General features: G+C 34.3%; 1 protein-coding gene across 4 annotated transcripts in view; it reads left to right on the top strand.

The window, feature by feature from the left end:
- The window catches only part of PSPC1 (paraspeckle component 1), a 58007-nt gene that overhangs the window by 8167 nt on the left and 31756 nt on the right, over positions 1 to 18084 (top strand). For all 4 annotated transcript variants that reach the window (XR_008435942.1, XR_008435940.1, XR_008435941.1 and 1 more), the window contains exons 5-6: positions 1569 to 1653; positions 2553 to 2661. Coding sequence is in view for 1 of the 4 variants with exons in the window: in XM_053971596.1 (XP_053827571.1) it covers positions 1569 to 1653; positions 2553 to 2661 (194 nt within the window). In the remaining 3 variants the exon portion in view is untranslated. The remainder of the gene's footprint in view (positions 1 to 1568; positions 1654 to 2552; positions 2662 to 18084) is intronic.

The following is an 18084-nucleotide window of genomic DNA, read 5'->3' as shown; positions in this document are numbered from 1 at the left end:
TTTTCATCTTTAGAACATGAAAAATCAGCAGCTAAAACTGCTTAAAAGTCTTTGTGGAGTTGGTATTCCAGCTTGTAGGATTAACTTCTGAGGTGAGAGAGCACCTTCACCTTCTGCTGTCTGCTGTGTAGGAGGTTGAAGGTAAAACAAAGCCCTTGCCCTTTTATAAGCACAAGAAAGTGGAGAGGCTAATAATAATGCTCTCTGTTTGTTTTCTTTTTTTCCCCACAGCTGCTTTAGTGCAGATTTTTTCTGTTCAGAGAAAGGGTCTGTCAATCAAGAATTACCATCATTACAGGTCTTTTAATATGAATGGCCCTTGTGTGGAGTTTGAACCTCTATATCTGTGTTTTCATCTGGCTTAATAAGGCTTTCTGCCAAGATATGGCAGTTGTCAAATTATACTGAATCATAATTTGCTATGTTGTACTTTTAACATACTAACAATTTCCAGAAAGGCAATAAACTATGCTATGGAGAAAAATGAGGAGAACAGTGAGAAAAGTAGAGTGATACACCTTAAGAACAAAGGACAGAAAATGATAGCGGTAGAGAGAAATTAGGATATCCTGGTCCTGTGTGCACAAGAAATAGGGAATGCTGTATAAATTTGGAAGAACAAAGAACTGAAAAGGAAACAACTTATCCCACAGTGGACAGTGTTGTGTACAAGTTTGATGAAACTGATTTGCATAACTAAAAAGATATTTTAATTAGTATAGTGGAGAAATGCGTAGAGAAAATGTGCAGAACAGTTGAACTAAAGCATAAAAGGCATTTAATGGATGGTATGGGAAAATGTTGCTTGTGGTAGTATCATGTTGCCAATATCCTATGTAGTTAAACAATAAAAAAACCTACTTTTTAACAAATGGTAAAATTATTATTAATTGAAGAAAGCATAAATTTCCAGGTAGAAATCAATAATGTGACTGGTCAGCAAAAGTAATTACTGTGAGTTATACCCTGCTTTTTAAGGGCATTTTAAGTGCTTCATAGGAGGCTATGGCTGTACCTTTTTTGTGAGGTTAGAAGACATTTGCAAGTTGCAGTAAGCAGTCATGACAGATCTTTATGGAGGTTCAGACTTCATGCACCTGAAGTTCATATGACTTCTCTTTCTCTGATGTGTGCCATGTAGGGGTCTGCAGCAGGTAGTGGAGAGCATGAAAGTCCATAAATATTGTAGTGGTTTTCTTAGTAGTGTGACTTCAGCAGTGTACAGCGTTGTGAGAAAATTGATGCTGTATCCTAGTTGTAAAACCAGGATATGATTTAAGGGATTGAGAGAGTTTTTTCCCTTTGCTTTGAGAGCTTGAAACTTCTGTTTTGTAACCTTCTTTGGGGGCTTTGCCTATTTTGTACCTTTCTATGTTTGTAAGCCACAGATCCAGTGTTTTTTTCAAGTACTATACTTAGCTTTATGGAAACAGATGAGTTAAATGCATTGAAAATTTGCTTTAAAAACTTGAATGTTAGAACTGTAATCTGACAGTAATAACAATTTTTGTGTTGCCACATGATTGATTGACAGCTTTTATATTTAAATGCACTTTTAATCCTGCTAGATCTCATGCGTCGTCAGGAAGAATTGAGGCGTTTGGAAGAACTTCGAAACCAAGAACTTCAAAAACGCAAGCAGATACAATTGAGGTATTTTGTCTTCTACTGTACAGAGGTGTGGCCACTGTAGGTCTGCATTAATTTAGATATGTTAGCTAAACTTGCTTCTCAAAAGCATAATGTGTGATGTTTCTGATAATATAATGCAATATAAAAGATTGATTTTGAGTGTTGCTTGATTTTTTTTTTCACTTATTTCAGGTCTGCTAATTTTGTTGTAAATTTCTGAGATTTCTAAATAGTATAGAAATGTCTTAGCCTATTTTTTTGTTTCATATTTATTTTAACATGACTGAAGCATTGCTGTAATAGACAGAAACATGCTTCTAAATTTTATGGGCGGGTGATCTGCATGTAGAATCATAGCATTGCAATCTTATAGTCTGACATGGAATTTTGGAAGTTTTTTCACTTGATATTCTAGTATGTTGAAAACAATTTTTCTTTTAGGATTTGATTCATGCAAATAATTGTTTTAATGCCTCTTCTAAAGTTTAAGAAAATAGACATAGTCTCATCATATTGATTTACACTTTTTGTTAAATATCACAATAAAGGTCAATAAGATAAAAGGAGCAGCACAAACACATCTCAGAATTAAAATTGTGTCTTTTGGCACTGTTGAAATGTTTTAATCCATAGTGGTTTCTTAAAAACTGGTATATTTTAACCTGTTTACTGATATATAGCTGGAAGAGTAGGTATAGAATTGTATCGGTTTTGAAATTACTTGTATTCCAGTAAACAACAAACAAACCAAAACTTCAAAAGTACTCAAACTCATCAAGTTGAGCAGATTAGTGCCTTGCACTATATAAAAAATAAATCATGGCCAGTTTTGTTTATACGCTTGATCTTACCTCTGAGGCTGAATGCAAGCCTGAACAGGTCAAGAGACTTAGCTGACATAATTTTGAAAAATATCCTAGACATGAAGAAGAGCACAGACGTCGTGAAGAAGAAATGCTGCGCCAGAGGGAACAGGAGGAATTACGACGACAGCAGGAAGGAGGATTTAAGCCAAATTTCATGGACAATGTAAGTACAATTCTATGGTGAAAGTCCAAATTGCAAAACAATTTTTTCATTACATTATTTTTATACTAGTTATTGAACTGCCATCTTCGTGTTGGCTGTTTTCACTTCACTGTTTTCATTGTTCCCCTGTGAGTGAATTGCTACGTACTCAGTAGTGTAGTTACTCTTTTGTATGATGACATCACTCTTACTTTTCCTACAAGCTGGTGATGTAAGGCTTCTGTTAAGTGAAGGTGTTCAGATACTAATTTTTTTTACTTGGGAATTGAAATGTTTCAGTAAAATAGTTTTTCTAAGTGGGAGGTGATTAGAATCACCCATCCTGGTGTGCCTTACTCAGACTGAAGGTTTAAATTTTAAACCAGTTCATGCTGCTAAGCTTGTTTGAATTACTGGTTTTGGTTTGTGCTTAACTTACTAAGAAAGTTTTCAGAAACAAAAAGGGCAATATTAATTTCATATGGAGCCTAAAATCACTCTCCTTTTTGACCTTGTGTAAAATGAGGAGAACATCCAAATCATTACTAAAGGAGACTGAAAGATTATGAAGGTGAGGGAAAATTTGTCCTCACTATAATCTGTACATTTTTAATATTAGTAATTTAGGTATGCTCTGCCTCTGAAGACGCATCCTGCAGGACTAACAAAATGGTGCTATCAGAGGAATCATATTCTAAATTTTTTTGGTCAAAGGGTATGACTTTTATTCTACTGACCAGATCAGTTCCGTGAATGCAAACTATGTTGCAAATGCTTAATTTTCTCTTGAGTAGGATACCTTTTACTAGTGCAGCTATTCCTAGTGAGGAAATAATGAATAAGCAATTCACACAATGCTCTTTTACATTATTAACACAACTGTAGTGTGCAGGAGGGGATTTTGCTCCCCTTCACAGGTGCAACTTCACACATCAATCAGAAATGAACTGCTGGTTTCTCAGCTATTCCTGTGAAAGGAAAACCTCTGGTTTACATTCTATACCATGAAATTTTCTGTAGGGTTGCAAAGAATTTATTATGTATGTTCTGAGACATCCTGAGAGATGTTAGAAAATAAATGATTTTATGTTCTCAGCAGGACATTTTTCCCCTCGTCTGCCCCTTAGTGTTTTTAGTAAAGATGGGGAGGAAGCAAAATAGTTCCTTTGATTTTATTAAGAGGTGTAATTTGTTTTTGCTCACTGTGTTTTGAGGGACTCACATCCAAAAGCAGATGGTAATTTATTTCCATATGTTCTCACTCTAAAAGAAAACTGCTTTCAGAACATCTTTTCTTCAGGGAAATGAAGAACAAGAATTCAGAATTCATACTGTCCTTTAGTGTGTTCCAAATATTATTAAACATAATTGGGGAAATAGCATGTTACAGTCGTCTCATAAAATTTCATATTTAGAAATAGCACTTAGTGATGACTTCTGTAGTGCCAAATGTGAAATTTCATATCATTTAATGTAGCATCTTTTGGGGTTGCCTGACTTTCTGACCCTTTAAGCTGCTTGTCATAACCTCCTGGCTCCTCTGAGACCCATGCTTCTTGCTGCAGAGAGCTGCAGTAATAGCAAGCTGGGGAGCCAACCCAAAGCCCCGGGATGGCTGTAGCTCCCTCAGATTCCATTGCCGTTAGGAAGTTGTGGCCTGTATTCTGTAGCTTGGAGTGGGGAAAAACTAGATAATGTTGGCCACCACAGCCTTTACTGGTTTATTCTTACATCTGTCTTTGAGATAAGAGTATTTAGTTTTTGTGCTTAAATTGCTTACCACAGTTTGGCCATCCTTGTTGCTTATCTACATTTTAAATTCCAAACCCTATATGAATAGAAACTGTTAAAGTTGTTGTGCTGGACTTGGCAAAAACGTAGGATGAGAAAGGAAGAAGAGTGGTTCAAATGGAAAGCATTTCAGTCACTATGCATAATTTTTATGACTTTTATACATCAAATTTTTTGGAGGTGAAAGGTGGAAGTCTGCTTTGGAAGAGTGTAGCTTTCCCACTCTGATGCATTACTGAAATTGTGTTCATCTGGACCTAGTTAATACGCTGCAAGAATATATAGATAAAGTTTTGCAGTAACAGCCCTACCAAAAACATTTTAACTTATATATAAAGGACTATATAGTACAGGTGTTGTTTTTTAAACATCATATGAAATTGAAGTGGCATATACAATGATACATGAAAATATGTAGCCTCAAGACTAGTCTTTAGTATTCTGGTTATGTCTTGACTTAGGTTTTACTTTTAATGCTCTTTAAATCTTCAAAGAGGAAAAATTGAAACAAAATGGCGAGTGATGTGTTTACTTTCTTTAGCAACTGTTTCTAATCAGGGTAGCTGTGTGACTAAGCATGCCTATCATTTTATAGATGCTTGTTTTAAGATGTTTTTAGAGAACTGTAGTTATATAGTGTGAATGGGAATTGAAAAAGCCTTTGCATTTTGCAGCAGAGCAAAACTGTAAGGCTGTTCTGGAGATTGCAAAATGACACATGAAATCTGATTTCAACTTAGAATATCTTGTACAACTAATTAGTTTTTATTTGTTTTTACTAATACTCATTTACTGTGAACAGATTCCATCTTGCACTTACTTCTACTCTCAGATTACCACTGTACATATACTGAGAAAGTTATTCTCTATTTTCAGAGGTTGAAAGTTGACTCTTGGTGAGAATTGCATTTTTTGATACTGTTGGATACTTTTTTACCATATCAAGTCTTGATAAACTCTTCTGGCATTATACTTACAACATATTAAAGTCTTCTGCCAAAAATGTATTTAGAAGGACAATAATAATTGTTTCTAATCATTGTTTTTGTTTCTTAAAAGCTTTGAAAAGTAAGCTTCCTTCACTTATACCCTATCACTTTTTACTGGTCAGTCTTAAAACAGGAAGATAAATGGTAAGTGCAATAGCAACCACAATTGGACCCTCTCATGTAAGACTGCAGTATTAGGCTTTCCCATTGAAAGTTTCTATCTGTATCTTTTCCCTAACTCATTAAACTTAGGATTTTTAAAAAATATAACTACTTTTGAAAAACATCTTGTAATCAAGTTTAATGGAGCTAGCAGTTAGTTGATTTTGTTACAGATGATAAAAATATTTTCTGTGAGAGGATTTCTTTTCCTGAAGCATTATTGTTGCTGGTGATGATGAACATTAGAAATTTGATTGCATTGATTGTTAATCTAATGGGCAGCCTGATGATGCCTAAACAATTTCTTAATCTAGTTGTGTGATCTCTACTAGATAAATTATGAATAAACACTTTCATACTGTTTAGGGTTTTGCCCTTCCTTTCTAAAAGTGAGTTAGTTGCAATGTGCTGTTATAGCTCAATAATTTATATGCATTCTGATTTCACAGTAGCTTAATTGGGAAACTAATTTTCCAGTAGTCTTTTGCTAATTTTTATTTTGCATACATTCTTCCAGCTGAAAGAGGAACTTGATGATGGTGATTTATTTTGCAAAAGCAGAAATATTTTTAAATAGAAAATACTTCTGAGTGCCAGTAATACATTAATTACTCAAACATGCAGTGGTTATTATGCAGTTATGGATGGCTTGCTTTGATTTACATTGTTGAATCTCAATCAGAGGCGTTCTACAAAATAATTCCTATTCCAAGACCTGCTTTTATTTGTGTCAGCAACTTAATGGTTTGGATTTAGTGTATTAAAATAGTTTCTATGTGTCTAAAACAGAGACCAAAAATATGTAGGAGTTGTAGTCCTCCTTTTGTGTGGACGGATTTATTTTTGTAGTAACACTGTGAAATAGTGTTGGGTGGGTATTGTACTTAGTGAAACAATAGCTGCAATACCAGCCTTAAACTTACCTCTCTCCTAACTGGTAGTTTAGAGAGGGAATGGGGTTTTTGGACATCCTTGCCCACTTCCCTCCAAGGAAAACCCCTTTTTGAATGTGTAAGGGGCTGTTTCCTGAGAATTCATCAGTTTCAATTTCTGAATGCTTTTTTCATGTTTTTTTCATGTAAGACTTTGTATATTAAATACTTTTCTTTTGAATCTAGTAGTCTTTTCAGGAATTATTTCTAGATGTTGTTTTGCTTTCCTTTAGGTTTTCTTGCAGAAGCACTGCTCTCAAGTATGTTGAGTAATTACCAGCATAAAGTGTCAGCTGCTAAAGCAGTAGAGATGCTTCAGCAGCAGGGATTGTAGTGGACTTGGATCAAAAGCTGAGAACAAGAAAGTAAAAAAGCACATTGCAAAACAGCAGTGACGTTTATAACTTCAGGGATGCCATCACAACATAGTTTTTGTTCTAAGAGATTGGTCCTTTGGAGCAGTTTATAAATGTAGTTTTCAATTTCTTACTGTTTGGAGCCCTATTGAGACATGTCTTATCCCTCACTTCTAAGTTCACTTGCAAGTTAAGCATTAGGCATGTTTAAACAAGACTGTCAGTTAGATTTCCTTGAACTTCAGTAATTCAGGACTAGATTTTTGCACTTCTTGCCTGTTTAAGTTAATAGAACTCTATTTTGATCCTGTCTCCTCATAGCATTGTGCTCAAAAGCTCCAGTAATGTAAGCAGTTAGAATTTTTACTGAATGATAAATTGTTTCTTACCTAACTCAAAACTAAACTAAGACAGATGCCCAATAATAAATTAATGAAACATTTCTAAGAATCTTTTCAAATTTGATAAGTTTCCTAACAATTAATGTTGGTTATTTTATCCTGACAGCCTCGTATACTTAATGAAGCTAACAGTGGTGAAGTTTGTGAGTTCGTATGAAAAAAATCTCAGTTTCTTGCTGCTTTATAAAAGCTTTTCTGTAGAGCATGATTGGACGAGATGAATTGGAATGCAATTCTGGCATACATAGTTCATGTGTGACACCTTAAAGGCTTTTTAAGGTAAAACTGGCTTGGAAAAGACAAATCATAAACACACCAACCTGACAAAATTCTTTTCTTGGCAGTGGTTTTACTAAAGTGATCAAGTTTCTTCCTATGCATAAATCAACAAAGGATAGGCCTTTGAGCAAGCATTCTATAAATACACAGTTTGTGTTTTTGTGGGCAGTCCTAGTTCTGGCAGTAGCAGTAAATTATGTTTATTTTTTCATAAGTGTTATACATCAGTAGACAGATTCTTAAATCATGCATTTCTTCTGTTTCTTGGTGTTTCAGATACTAAATTTGTTGCTTTGGGCAAGAATAGTACTTCCTTAACAAGCCTTAAATTATTCAATTTATATTATTTTCAGGAACTAAATAAATTATTTTCAGCTTTTAATTACATTGTCAGGTAGAAAAAACTATTTAATTGTCATATCTGCTTTTAGTATGAAAAGACATTGCATGAAAATTAATGCAGATCTTCAGCTTCCCTTTTTGTAACATATTATATATAACATATATGTGCTTATATACATTAAATGAAGGTGTTTGTGGAATGAGTTCTTTTGGTTGTAAGTATTTCATTACTATTTTAGGATGGTTCATAATTGATTTTCTAGGTCATGTTTTTATGTATGCCAAGGATCCTACTTAAAGTAATCTTTCAGTAACAGAAAGTAATTGTTACAATCATATATTTCATTTATAACTATATTTCTGTATGTGTGAACTGTGAGTATTTAAGCAATGTAATATTTTTGTATTATATTTAGGAGACTAATCTTTTGCTCTGTTGCAGTCATCTTCTAACGTTTGCACAAAGTGCTTTGGAAAATACTAATGTGCTTTATGTGAACTCGCAAATAGATCAAGTGACTATTCACAAGTAATTTTTATACTTCAGTGTGCTGTCACATGTGTGATAATCTCCAATATGAATTTAGGTGTTGTGGTACTGCTTTTAAGCTTCCCAAATTTGTTCTTTTCTACAGTAATTGATAGAGAATTTTCTATCCATATTCTTTAGATTATCTGGTTTTGTTTTTAACCTTACTTTCTCTTAGTAATGATGATCAAGAAGCTAAAATAACACTTTCCAGATGCTGCTTATGTAATGGCAAAATGACATCAGTTGTTGTCCATCTCAGTGTTTCATGAGGCCTCAGCTGCAGCAGATGCCATTTTTATTTAATTATTGATCGAAGGACCTCAAATGCATCTGTGCTTGTTTATAGAATACTCCATTTGCGTACTTAACTTTTGCTGTTTTATGGATAAAAATGAAAAAATCTAATCAAGAACAGATTTTATATGTCTATTTTCTATATTTTACTATTATTTCTGAAAATTGTTGCTGCTCACAATTTAAATGAAATCTTATTCAACTTAAATTGCTCAAATAGAGTTCTTCAGTTTTTCATATTCTGACAAGCAAGACTATTTAGAAATTATATATAACTTAAAAAATTCTTTATTGGTGTGTTTGATAAATGCCGTATATATTTGAAGAAGCTAAAATTAATGTTTGCCTTAATAATTTTCATTTTTTCTTCCTCAGCTACTGGAGTTAAGTTTGACTTGGAGTTTGTACACGTATTTACCCAGACTAAGAAGAAACTAACTTTCAGTTTCAGTTGTCTGCTTGGTACCTATTTTGGACTCATCCACCTCTCTAAATCCTGAGATCTTGCTTGGTGGCACTGAGACTTGCAACCAAAATAAGTTCCTCTGCTTAGAACAGCTTGTCTTTTCTCAAGGGATCTGTGTTTAAAGAAAGAATGAAACACCCAAGAAGCAATAAGTGAGATTCCTGTAGAAATAGTATTTTTGCATGTGAGTAAACCTGTTAATGGGTCTGTTGTATAGTGTGAAGGAAGCCTGTTTAGTGACCTGGTTTCTGTCTCTCAAGCCAGCACTTTCCAAGAAGTTTTTCTTCTTAAATGTGACCTTTTGATTAGCCTCTAGCATTTTGCTTCAGTAGCTCTCACAGAGCAGAAAATGTTAATAGTGATAATGCAGTAAACTGATAGAAATAGAAATAAATGTAAATTAACATAGTGCTGTTGCATATCTGTTGATACCAAGGTGTTATTTTTTAAATTAAAATATTTATTATTTTTCTTGTGAATATTTCACAAACCTCCTTGTCAAAGTAGTTTTCTCTTATTACTGGAGGTAGTGCTTGTTTTGGGTTATTAAATCTTCCATGAGGAAAATGGAGTTTAAATCTGATACTTCTGTCTTCCATCAAGTACATTATAATTAAGCAAAGATTGGGTATTACTTTCCAATTAATTAGCACTTTTAACATATAGTATGTTTTGGTAAGAAGATGAGTTTCGGTAGAGCTGTTTTGTAACTGTTCAGGTGGGGAGTCCAGTAGAAACTGAAGCCTAAAGAGTCAATTAAATATATCTGTGGTTTGCTATTCAAAGATGTTTCTGCCTGAACATAATCTTAAAATCATAGCATGGTTTGGTTTGGAAGGGGCCATTAAAGGCCATCTAGTTTATTGCCTCCTGCAATGAGCAGGGACATCTTAAGCTACTTGAGGTTGCTCAGAGCCCCATCCAGTCCTTAATGTTTCCAGGGATGGGGCATCCACCACCTGTCTGGGCAACTTGTTCCAGTATTTCTTTGCCATCATTGTAAAAAATTTCTTCCTTTCACCTAATTGGAATACCCACTATTAGTTTAAAACTATCACCCTGTGTCCTGTCACAGGCCCTACTAAAACATTGTCACTGATATGATTTCCTGCAGTGGCTAGTGGCTCGTTAATTTAGGCTTAGAACTGTGTAGGATGAAAGAGTGTTTGTATCAGTTTTGTTCTGTACATGACATGAAGCTCTTACTACAGGTCCCAAATGCAGTTTGGGTTATCCGCTTGTGATAGGATAGCTGGTAGTTGTCTGTTCTAAGAAAAAGACAATATGATGTTGAAATTCGGTTCTTCAGGCTTTCTCTTCCTACATGCTTCTGGGTTTTATAATACTTTTGAAATTTTATTTACTTAGAGTCTTCCTGTTTGTTTCCCCCACCATTTCTGAATTATTAAACATTCGTTTTAACTATAGGGGAGCTTCTGAGTTTAAATAAGAACCAGCTATTCATGTTTGTCCCTATTGATAGGGTGCTCTCCACTGAGTCCCTGTCATAATTCTGACCTTTGGGTCTATTGTATGTAAATAAAATAGTAGTTTTTGTTGGATGGTTTTGATGAAACCAGACAGTGTAGCTTAAGGGTGTGTGGACTTGGATTAGGGTATTTAGCTAGAAAGCAGTGTTTCTCAATCTGTTTGGATTTATTCAGATGACCAGTTTTTTTCATTTTTGATGGAAATACTTGAATTTTCTGATAGAATGTATTTTCATCAGTCAGGACTTTGTTCAAATGACAAGCATCTTCCTCACTCGAGTCTGCCTCATGTTGCTCCAGTTTTACAGGAAATGGCCTACAAGTTGTGTAAAATAACTGCAGAGCTTGGCTTCCTGCAGAAAGTTTCACTGATGTTTCTCTATTTATATTTTCTTATGTTTTAGTGTGCTGTATGTGTGTACAGGCCATAAGTTAATTGGAGAAATTTTAGACATTGAACTATTCTGGTTGTAAGCGCCATCCATAACATCTATAAAAGACACTATATGGGTGCTGGAAGTTTCTCCTACGGGACCTCTTGGTAGGATTGAAAGACTTTGGCTTTCAACTTCCTTTTAACAAATATTCTTGCATATTCTATTTACTTTGTAACTCAAATTAATTATGAGTTAAAAACTACAGTTGGACTGGCTTTTTTGTTATAATTTATTTGGCATATGTAATACCTAGTTGGTGAGGAAAAATTTATAATAGAGAAGTCTGGCAAAGGGTCATATGTAGTGCACTGTGGCTATAATTAGTGGTGCTTTAAGTTGATTTTGCAATCTTATAGTTGACACTTCAACTAAGAAGTAGATTTTCACTTAAATATAAAGGGTATTCTTGGCTGATTAATTTCTCTTCTAAGTAAACATTGATGACTTTCACTACATTTTATCATTGAATCTTGCATTTGGGGAAAACTTTTTTTGACTCCATCTAGTGTTCACTCTTTTAAATATTTGTAGAGATTTGGGGTTTGTACAGGGAAGACGTAACAATTTGGGAAATCTAAAATGCAGCATTGTTCCATAACACCTGATTTTCAGTTTAGTATTTTAGTGCATTTCTGCATGAGGGTAGAGTTAGCCTAGTTTTTGCTACCAGTTAAACAGCCCTTCGAGTCCACCCCTGCCCATGGTAAATAGTGGAGTGCATCTTAAATCATTTGCAGCCTGCCAGGTTGTCTGTTTTGATACTTATCCACTCTTTTGACATTTCTTCAGCTCGTATAAAACCAGAATCATTCTAAGATGAAATTCTCTAATGTGCCTCTGAAGATGTGAATATATTGTGAATGTAGTGTAATTGTTACATGTCTCAGTCGTGAACTTGGTGATATGCTGTATATTTCTTCTAAAAAGTACTTTAGTGGGTAAGTAAACAGTAAAGTGCCTTTGAAAAAATATTTGTATTATGTTCAGCTGTTGATCTGTATTTAATTTATATTTTTAATTTTTTTTAACTGTTACTGAAAAAAGGAAGCTAACAGAAATGGGAGAATTTTTTTAATATTTTGGTTCCATAAATCTAAGGTGGCTCCTAACTACAGTAGAACCAGATTAATTGGCAGAATTGAAAAAGTTGCTATTAAGGGAATTGATATAATGGGATCTCATTTTTCAAAGGATTTCCAAATCTTTTGAAGGTGGTTATCTTCTCTTTGTCTTGTGAAAATTATTTCTGGATTTTAGCTTAAAATATTTGAGAAGCAGATTTTTACCTCTCTTGTGAGGCTTAGTTGTTATATCAAGGGGAAAATTTGCCAGAATACCTCTGTGCTTGTTTTCTCTCAAATCATCAACAACAAAGGCATTTGGAAAAGTATCCTTCTTTGCAGTTACATCCTCACAGAGTGCTTCATATACAGTGAAGGGATATGGTAGGATTTTTCTTTACGTGAACAGCTGATGTAATGAAGATTGGAGGCATGGAATTAAAATATTCTGATTTTGTTCCTAGCTGCTGTATATGTATGCAGGTTGTTTAGAGCCTGATTATCTCAGGTTATGAGAAAATGAAATAAATTTTTGTCAGTTTTATAGATCTTGTATATACAATGTTTTACTGTATTTTAACAAATGGAAATAAGGGAGGTGGGAGAAAATCTCACAAATTATATTAATGCAGTGGCTTAAATGCAATATTAAAATTCAGTGAAGGAGCAAGTAAGTACAAGACAAAATAATGAAGCAGAAAAGATATAAATTGCAATATGGAACCAAGTTCTGTAATCAACATAATAGGTTCCATGGTATATCTTAGCTCCTTTTAGACTATTTTATTTCTTCACTTGTTAACAAGTTAGACTGTAATTTGAATTTTGAGCTGTAATATATTCTGAAGGTATGAGTTCTTGTGTAAAACAAAGCTGTTACTTTGGTGTGTATTAAATAGTATTGTCTTTAACCTTTAGAATTAACATTTTCTTTAATCTTTAGGACTATTAAATGTTGCTGGTTAGTGATGTATCCCCTAAAGGTGTTGCTATTGAGAATCATGTTAGTGCAATTAAACTGCTTTCTTCTCCAAAACTGTCAGTTTAGACCTGACTTAAATGTCATGTGAGGATTGATGTATTGAAAGGGAGCTAACTTCAGTTCAGATTGGGTTTTGCATCCAGCTGTAAGAGAATGACAAAACGAAAACATTCTGGGAGGTTCACAGTGGTTTAACAGTTTACCGTAGAAGTATTTTTAAATAATGACTTCAATTTACATTGCTAAATACATTTGAGGAGTTTTAATTGGGTGTTTTTTGTCTGAGGACTTTCCTTAGCAACTGATGCAGAAGGAAAATGAGATCCCACAGGAGCTGAAGACTTTTTGTTTCAGAACTAAAAGAAGAGAACAAAGATGTAGTGCATAGAGGTTTTTCACAAATACATCCCTATACTTTTGCTGTAAGTTTTGAAAGAAATTCCCCTCTTCAAATAAAATTAATACTTCCTATGCAATCTTACTGAAATGACAGGAATACTTAAGAAATATGCTGGAATAGTAATAATTTTTTTCTGTAATTGTAGTTTTTGCTACCATTGGGAGCATTTTTCCAATTTGTAGCATTTATTGGAATATGTCTGTCTTTATTTCATGCAACATGTATTCCTGATTTTACCTATGTGATACTTTTTTAATGTTGAGGGTTTTTAGTGTTGGAACTTAATAGCCTTCTTAGTATGATTTTTCAAAGATTGAGTCCTGGAGACAGCTATTAAACCTAAAGAAAATTCTTTTCATTGGGATTGCTATTTAAAAACAGGACTCTATAGTTTACTGCATGCTGTATGTTTCATAGCTACGTTTACTATAGTTGTTATCTAGTTTTATGTATTTGTGTAGATTTGTGTGAAGTAAGAGAGTTTATATTTTTTTAGACTCTTGAGTGAGTGCTATCACTCACTTCCTAGAGTTTTGAGTAGTTTAGGCTGGAAGACATTTTTGGAATCATCTAGGATGATGCCCACCTCAGAGTAGGGATCAGCTCTGAATTTAGACTTCAGTGCTCAAGAGCACATACAAATCTTGGATTTTAAAAGATCAATATTTTTCATGTGAAATTACTTACTGCTATTGTATATGAACTGTGTGGGGATATTGTAACTTTTGGATCTTACATGGAGATCTTAATTGAGGAACAAACCATACAGGGAAGGGTGACAAGAAGGGGTGAATGGAAGAGAAACCTTTTATTACTTTAACTTCTTACTGCCACTTAACTTCCAGTGCACTTGTCATTGGAGTAAGAGTGGACTATTCTGAGGAAAGAACGAATAATGCATAATCAAAAGTATCAAGATTCTACTTCTAACTAACTGCTAATTCTGCTAATTAGCAGCTTTAATAACTTGTATGATTTATGTCATTAAAATATAGATGTCTTTCACTAAGTTACAATTCAAGTAAGGTTTAAGGGCCTTATGCCTCATTAAGAGGTCTTTGGAAATAATTTTTCTTTTCTAGAAGGAACTTAATGAAATAAACCACAGTAGAAGGGAGTAATGAATTCTCGTAAGAGGTACAGAAATGTCATACCTGTTTTGACAAATATATAGTCTGTTAGAGAATAAAGTTCAGTTTTCATGTTAATGAAAAAAGTAAGAATCAGCAGCACTGTTAATTACATTTTGCTCTACATACACAACCTAGATAAAGTGCTAATTAAACTGTTAATTTTCAAGTTTATGGGGAAAGTGTTCTTTTATTGCTAAGGCATTTTTTGGATGCCATGTCTTGACATTATTGTGGTTACTATACTATGAAAGGTAAGTAAATAGTTGCATGTTCTTCTGGCCACAAACCATTGAAAACTGTATGGTCTGCCATCATAACGTTTCTGAGATATCTTACTTTTTTGCTGTTCTAAAATTTTCCATGCCATATTCTGTTCATGCCATCATTTTTAACAGTTTTGTTACCGTGAATATTGCATCACTTGGAAACAAGATTAATTTTTGCTGGGTTGCTGCAATTGCAAGGGCTATTTTTAAGGAAAAAAGTAGCACTGGTTTGTCAGTTTAAAAAGTCAGGTTTATGACTATTTTTATTTTTACTTGCAGTGTGACCTGTATAAATTCTTAGGTGTTTTTCAAACAATTTAGTTTCATGGTTTTGTAGAACATTTAAAAATAATGTAATATATTTAACAATCTCAGAAGAATCATCTTGGTTGTTCTCTGTATATTTAGACTGATGTATCAGTGGTGATAAGAGGTGTAAGAACATAGCACATGATACATCTCAAATACTTTGGAAAACTGCTTTCAAGTACTTGGTAAAAAGGGGAGAATCTATACTATATTGAATGTTAAGTACATATTTTGAAAACTGAGTGTATTCATTATTTTGGTGTAGACCTACTTTTTACATTTGACATTAAAATTAGTTGGCATTGTGAGAAATACAATTTTTAAGGCTTCTGTCTGTAATTAGTAAGTATAATCCTATAGTTGCCATCATAGCAATTTTTCTAAAAGATTACTCATGTGCATTGGACCTTTTTGAAGGTTGTCTGTCTGCTTTAGTGAGTTCTGAAGCATTTTACAAGAATCCTGGCAACAAATAGTTTGGAAAGGTTTGAGTTGTGTAAACAGTGCTTTTACAATTGGACATTTTTTGTTTTTTTGTCTTTTTGATAATGTTTTTTTCTGATTTTTACGAAGTTTAACTTATTATGCTTTCCTGCACATTCTTTGTCTTATGGCTTTCTTTTCTCCCTGTAATAGCATATCATCCAATTTTCTTGTTCTCTTCCTGTTAAGATCGTTTTCCCAGGTATGGGTGACTTCAGAGGCTCCTAATCATGCTACATATTTCTCTTTTAAGAGTTTAGCCCTATTCTTGTGCTGCTCAGTTTTAACTCCCTGTTGTGGGTAGTTACGGGTGGCTTTGGGGAAGGGGCTGAAGCAGGCTGCTACTGAACAGAAGAATGGGAAGTCATATAGTGAGGAAAAGAAGCTTTGAGAAGGTAACACTATCATTGTTAAGCTCTGCAAAAGGCTTGAGTATCTGAAAATAAACTTCTCAGGTGGGCTGGAATTACCAGCCAGCAGTGGTTCAGATATTGTGTCAAACTGCCTGTTGGTATTCCTTTCTGTTATGTTTTGGGCAAAACCCATGGACTAGTTGATCTAGCTTACCTATAGTAGCATGTGTATGCTCACATAGTAAAGAGCTGTCTAGGACCTGATTTGTGTGTGACAGGACTGAATTTTTGTTACCACCCAGGACTCCTCCAGATGGAATTTTTGAATACATCAAACATCTAATGGCATATATGATATATACTGGAGGTTAATGTTTGAAATTGAGTATTTTCTCTGACAGGAAGTGTAAAGTTGCTAATTCTGTGTTACAAGTACGGAAGCATTTTCCTGTGCTGAAAAGTCAACATGATATGTTTTGTACATGCGACCGTAGGAATAATTATAAGCAGCAGCAGCATCTTAATCTTGCAGACGTGTTGATAAAGTAATAGGCAGCAGAGACCTTAAGGCACATTTATGGGTCTTGATTCTATACCTGAAATGTTTTTTATACTGTAATAATTCAACACTGAAGTTAAAGCTAAAAAATGGCAAATAATTACGTAATGTTTTTTTCTTACAAATGTTAAACTAGACTAAACAAAAGTAGGTTCTACCCATCTTTGCTGTACTTCAGTTAACTGAAGACTGGTAGCATTTCAAGAGAGGGAAAAATGGTTGATTGCTAGGAGGAAGGCTAGTGTGTTTTTTAAAGAAAGTCTACATCAGAGCTTGCATATGCTTCTGTCCTTTACAAAGAAAACAAGTAAAGTTCTAGTAACTAGTCCAGCTTTACAGCTCTGTACTTAACCTAGCCAGTATAGTACTTAGCCTTGCCTTATGGCACTTGTCACATTAAAAAAACAAATACCAGCCCACTTGCCGTTGAACCTTAGATGAATCAAGGAAGGTTTGTGCCTACTGTAAAGTCTGGTGCTTTGCTTTGCAATGAAAAAGTTTCTCACAACTGTTCATGGCATGTCTGCTTTTCACACAAAGCATGTAGGCATGCACCTGTGCACAGAATCTGACTAGTATAAACTGATAGCCACAGTGTTTCCCTATCCTTTTGGGCTAGGGACTGACAGTAGGGATCATATACCACTATCCCTTCTGCTTCCTGATGTCAAGGCTGAGGTGTACAAGCAGACTAATAATCAACATGGTTGTATGCTGATTTGTGACTAACTCATGTCAAGTTTATGGATATGGTTCATCCCCGTGGGGCTGCTGATTTTACTTAAAATGTCAATTGATGTTACTGTGAAAGGCCTGTCAGAGTAGCTGCATGTTCTCTAATAAATTTTTAACGTGGGTTCTAGGTCAGAAGAAGAGATCCTCCTTAGTGCTCCATCAATGGCCTTTTTAGCTGGACTTTTTAAAACCTGCCTGTGTCTTTTAGTTACCAGACCTTATTTTTCTGCTCCAGATTAAGCCATATTCTTTTGAAAACAGTGATGTACTCTTCTTATGTTAAGTAGTTTTTATAGGTTAATATGAGTTATTACAAAGAAAGTTGTTGAGTTGAGAGCTCTTTATGATATATCTCATGGCAATTTCCTATAGTAGGATATTTTGGTAAAACTGTTGGTTCTGTTCTGTCAAATAGTGGTGTCTGCTGCTTCAAGTGGCTGAAGATAGAAGACTCATATTTGGCATCCCAAATATGATTGACCAAACCAGACTTTTGTGAACCTGTACAAATGAGATTAATGTATTTTGATTTATTATTGTTTCCATGTAAAAGTTGCTTATAGACTGATTTAGTTGCCTAGTATGTGGATTTCTTTTCAAAGTGCATCTGAACTTAGACCTAAATCATAAGTGGAATCATAAGTGGATGATTAAATCATAAGTGGAATGGTTTTTCACAGTGAGGTAAATTT

Source organism: Vidua macroura, chromosome 2, assembly GCF_024509145.1.
Source record: "Vidua macroura isolate BioBank_ID:100142 chromosome 2, ASM2450914v1, whole genome shotgun sequence".
In the NCBI taxonomy this organism is placed as follows: domain Eukaryota; kingdom Metazoa; phylum Chordata; class Aves; order Passeriformes; family Viduidae; genus Vidua; species Vidua macroura.
The sequence above is the reverse complement of the archived record's forward strand: the minus strand, read 5'-3'. Positions and strand labels throughout refer to the sequence as shown.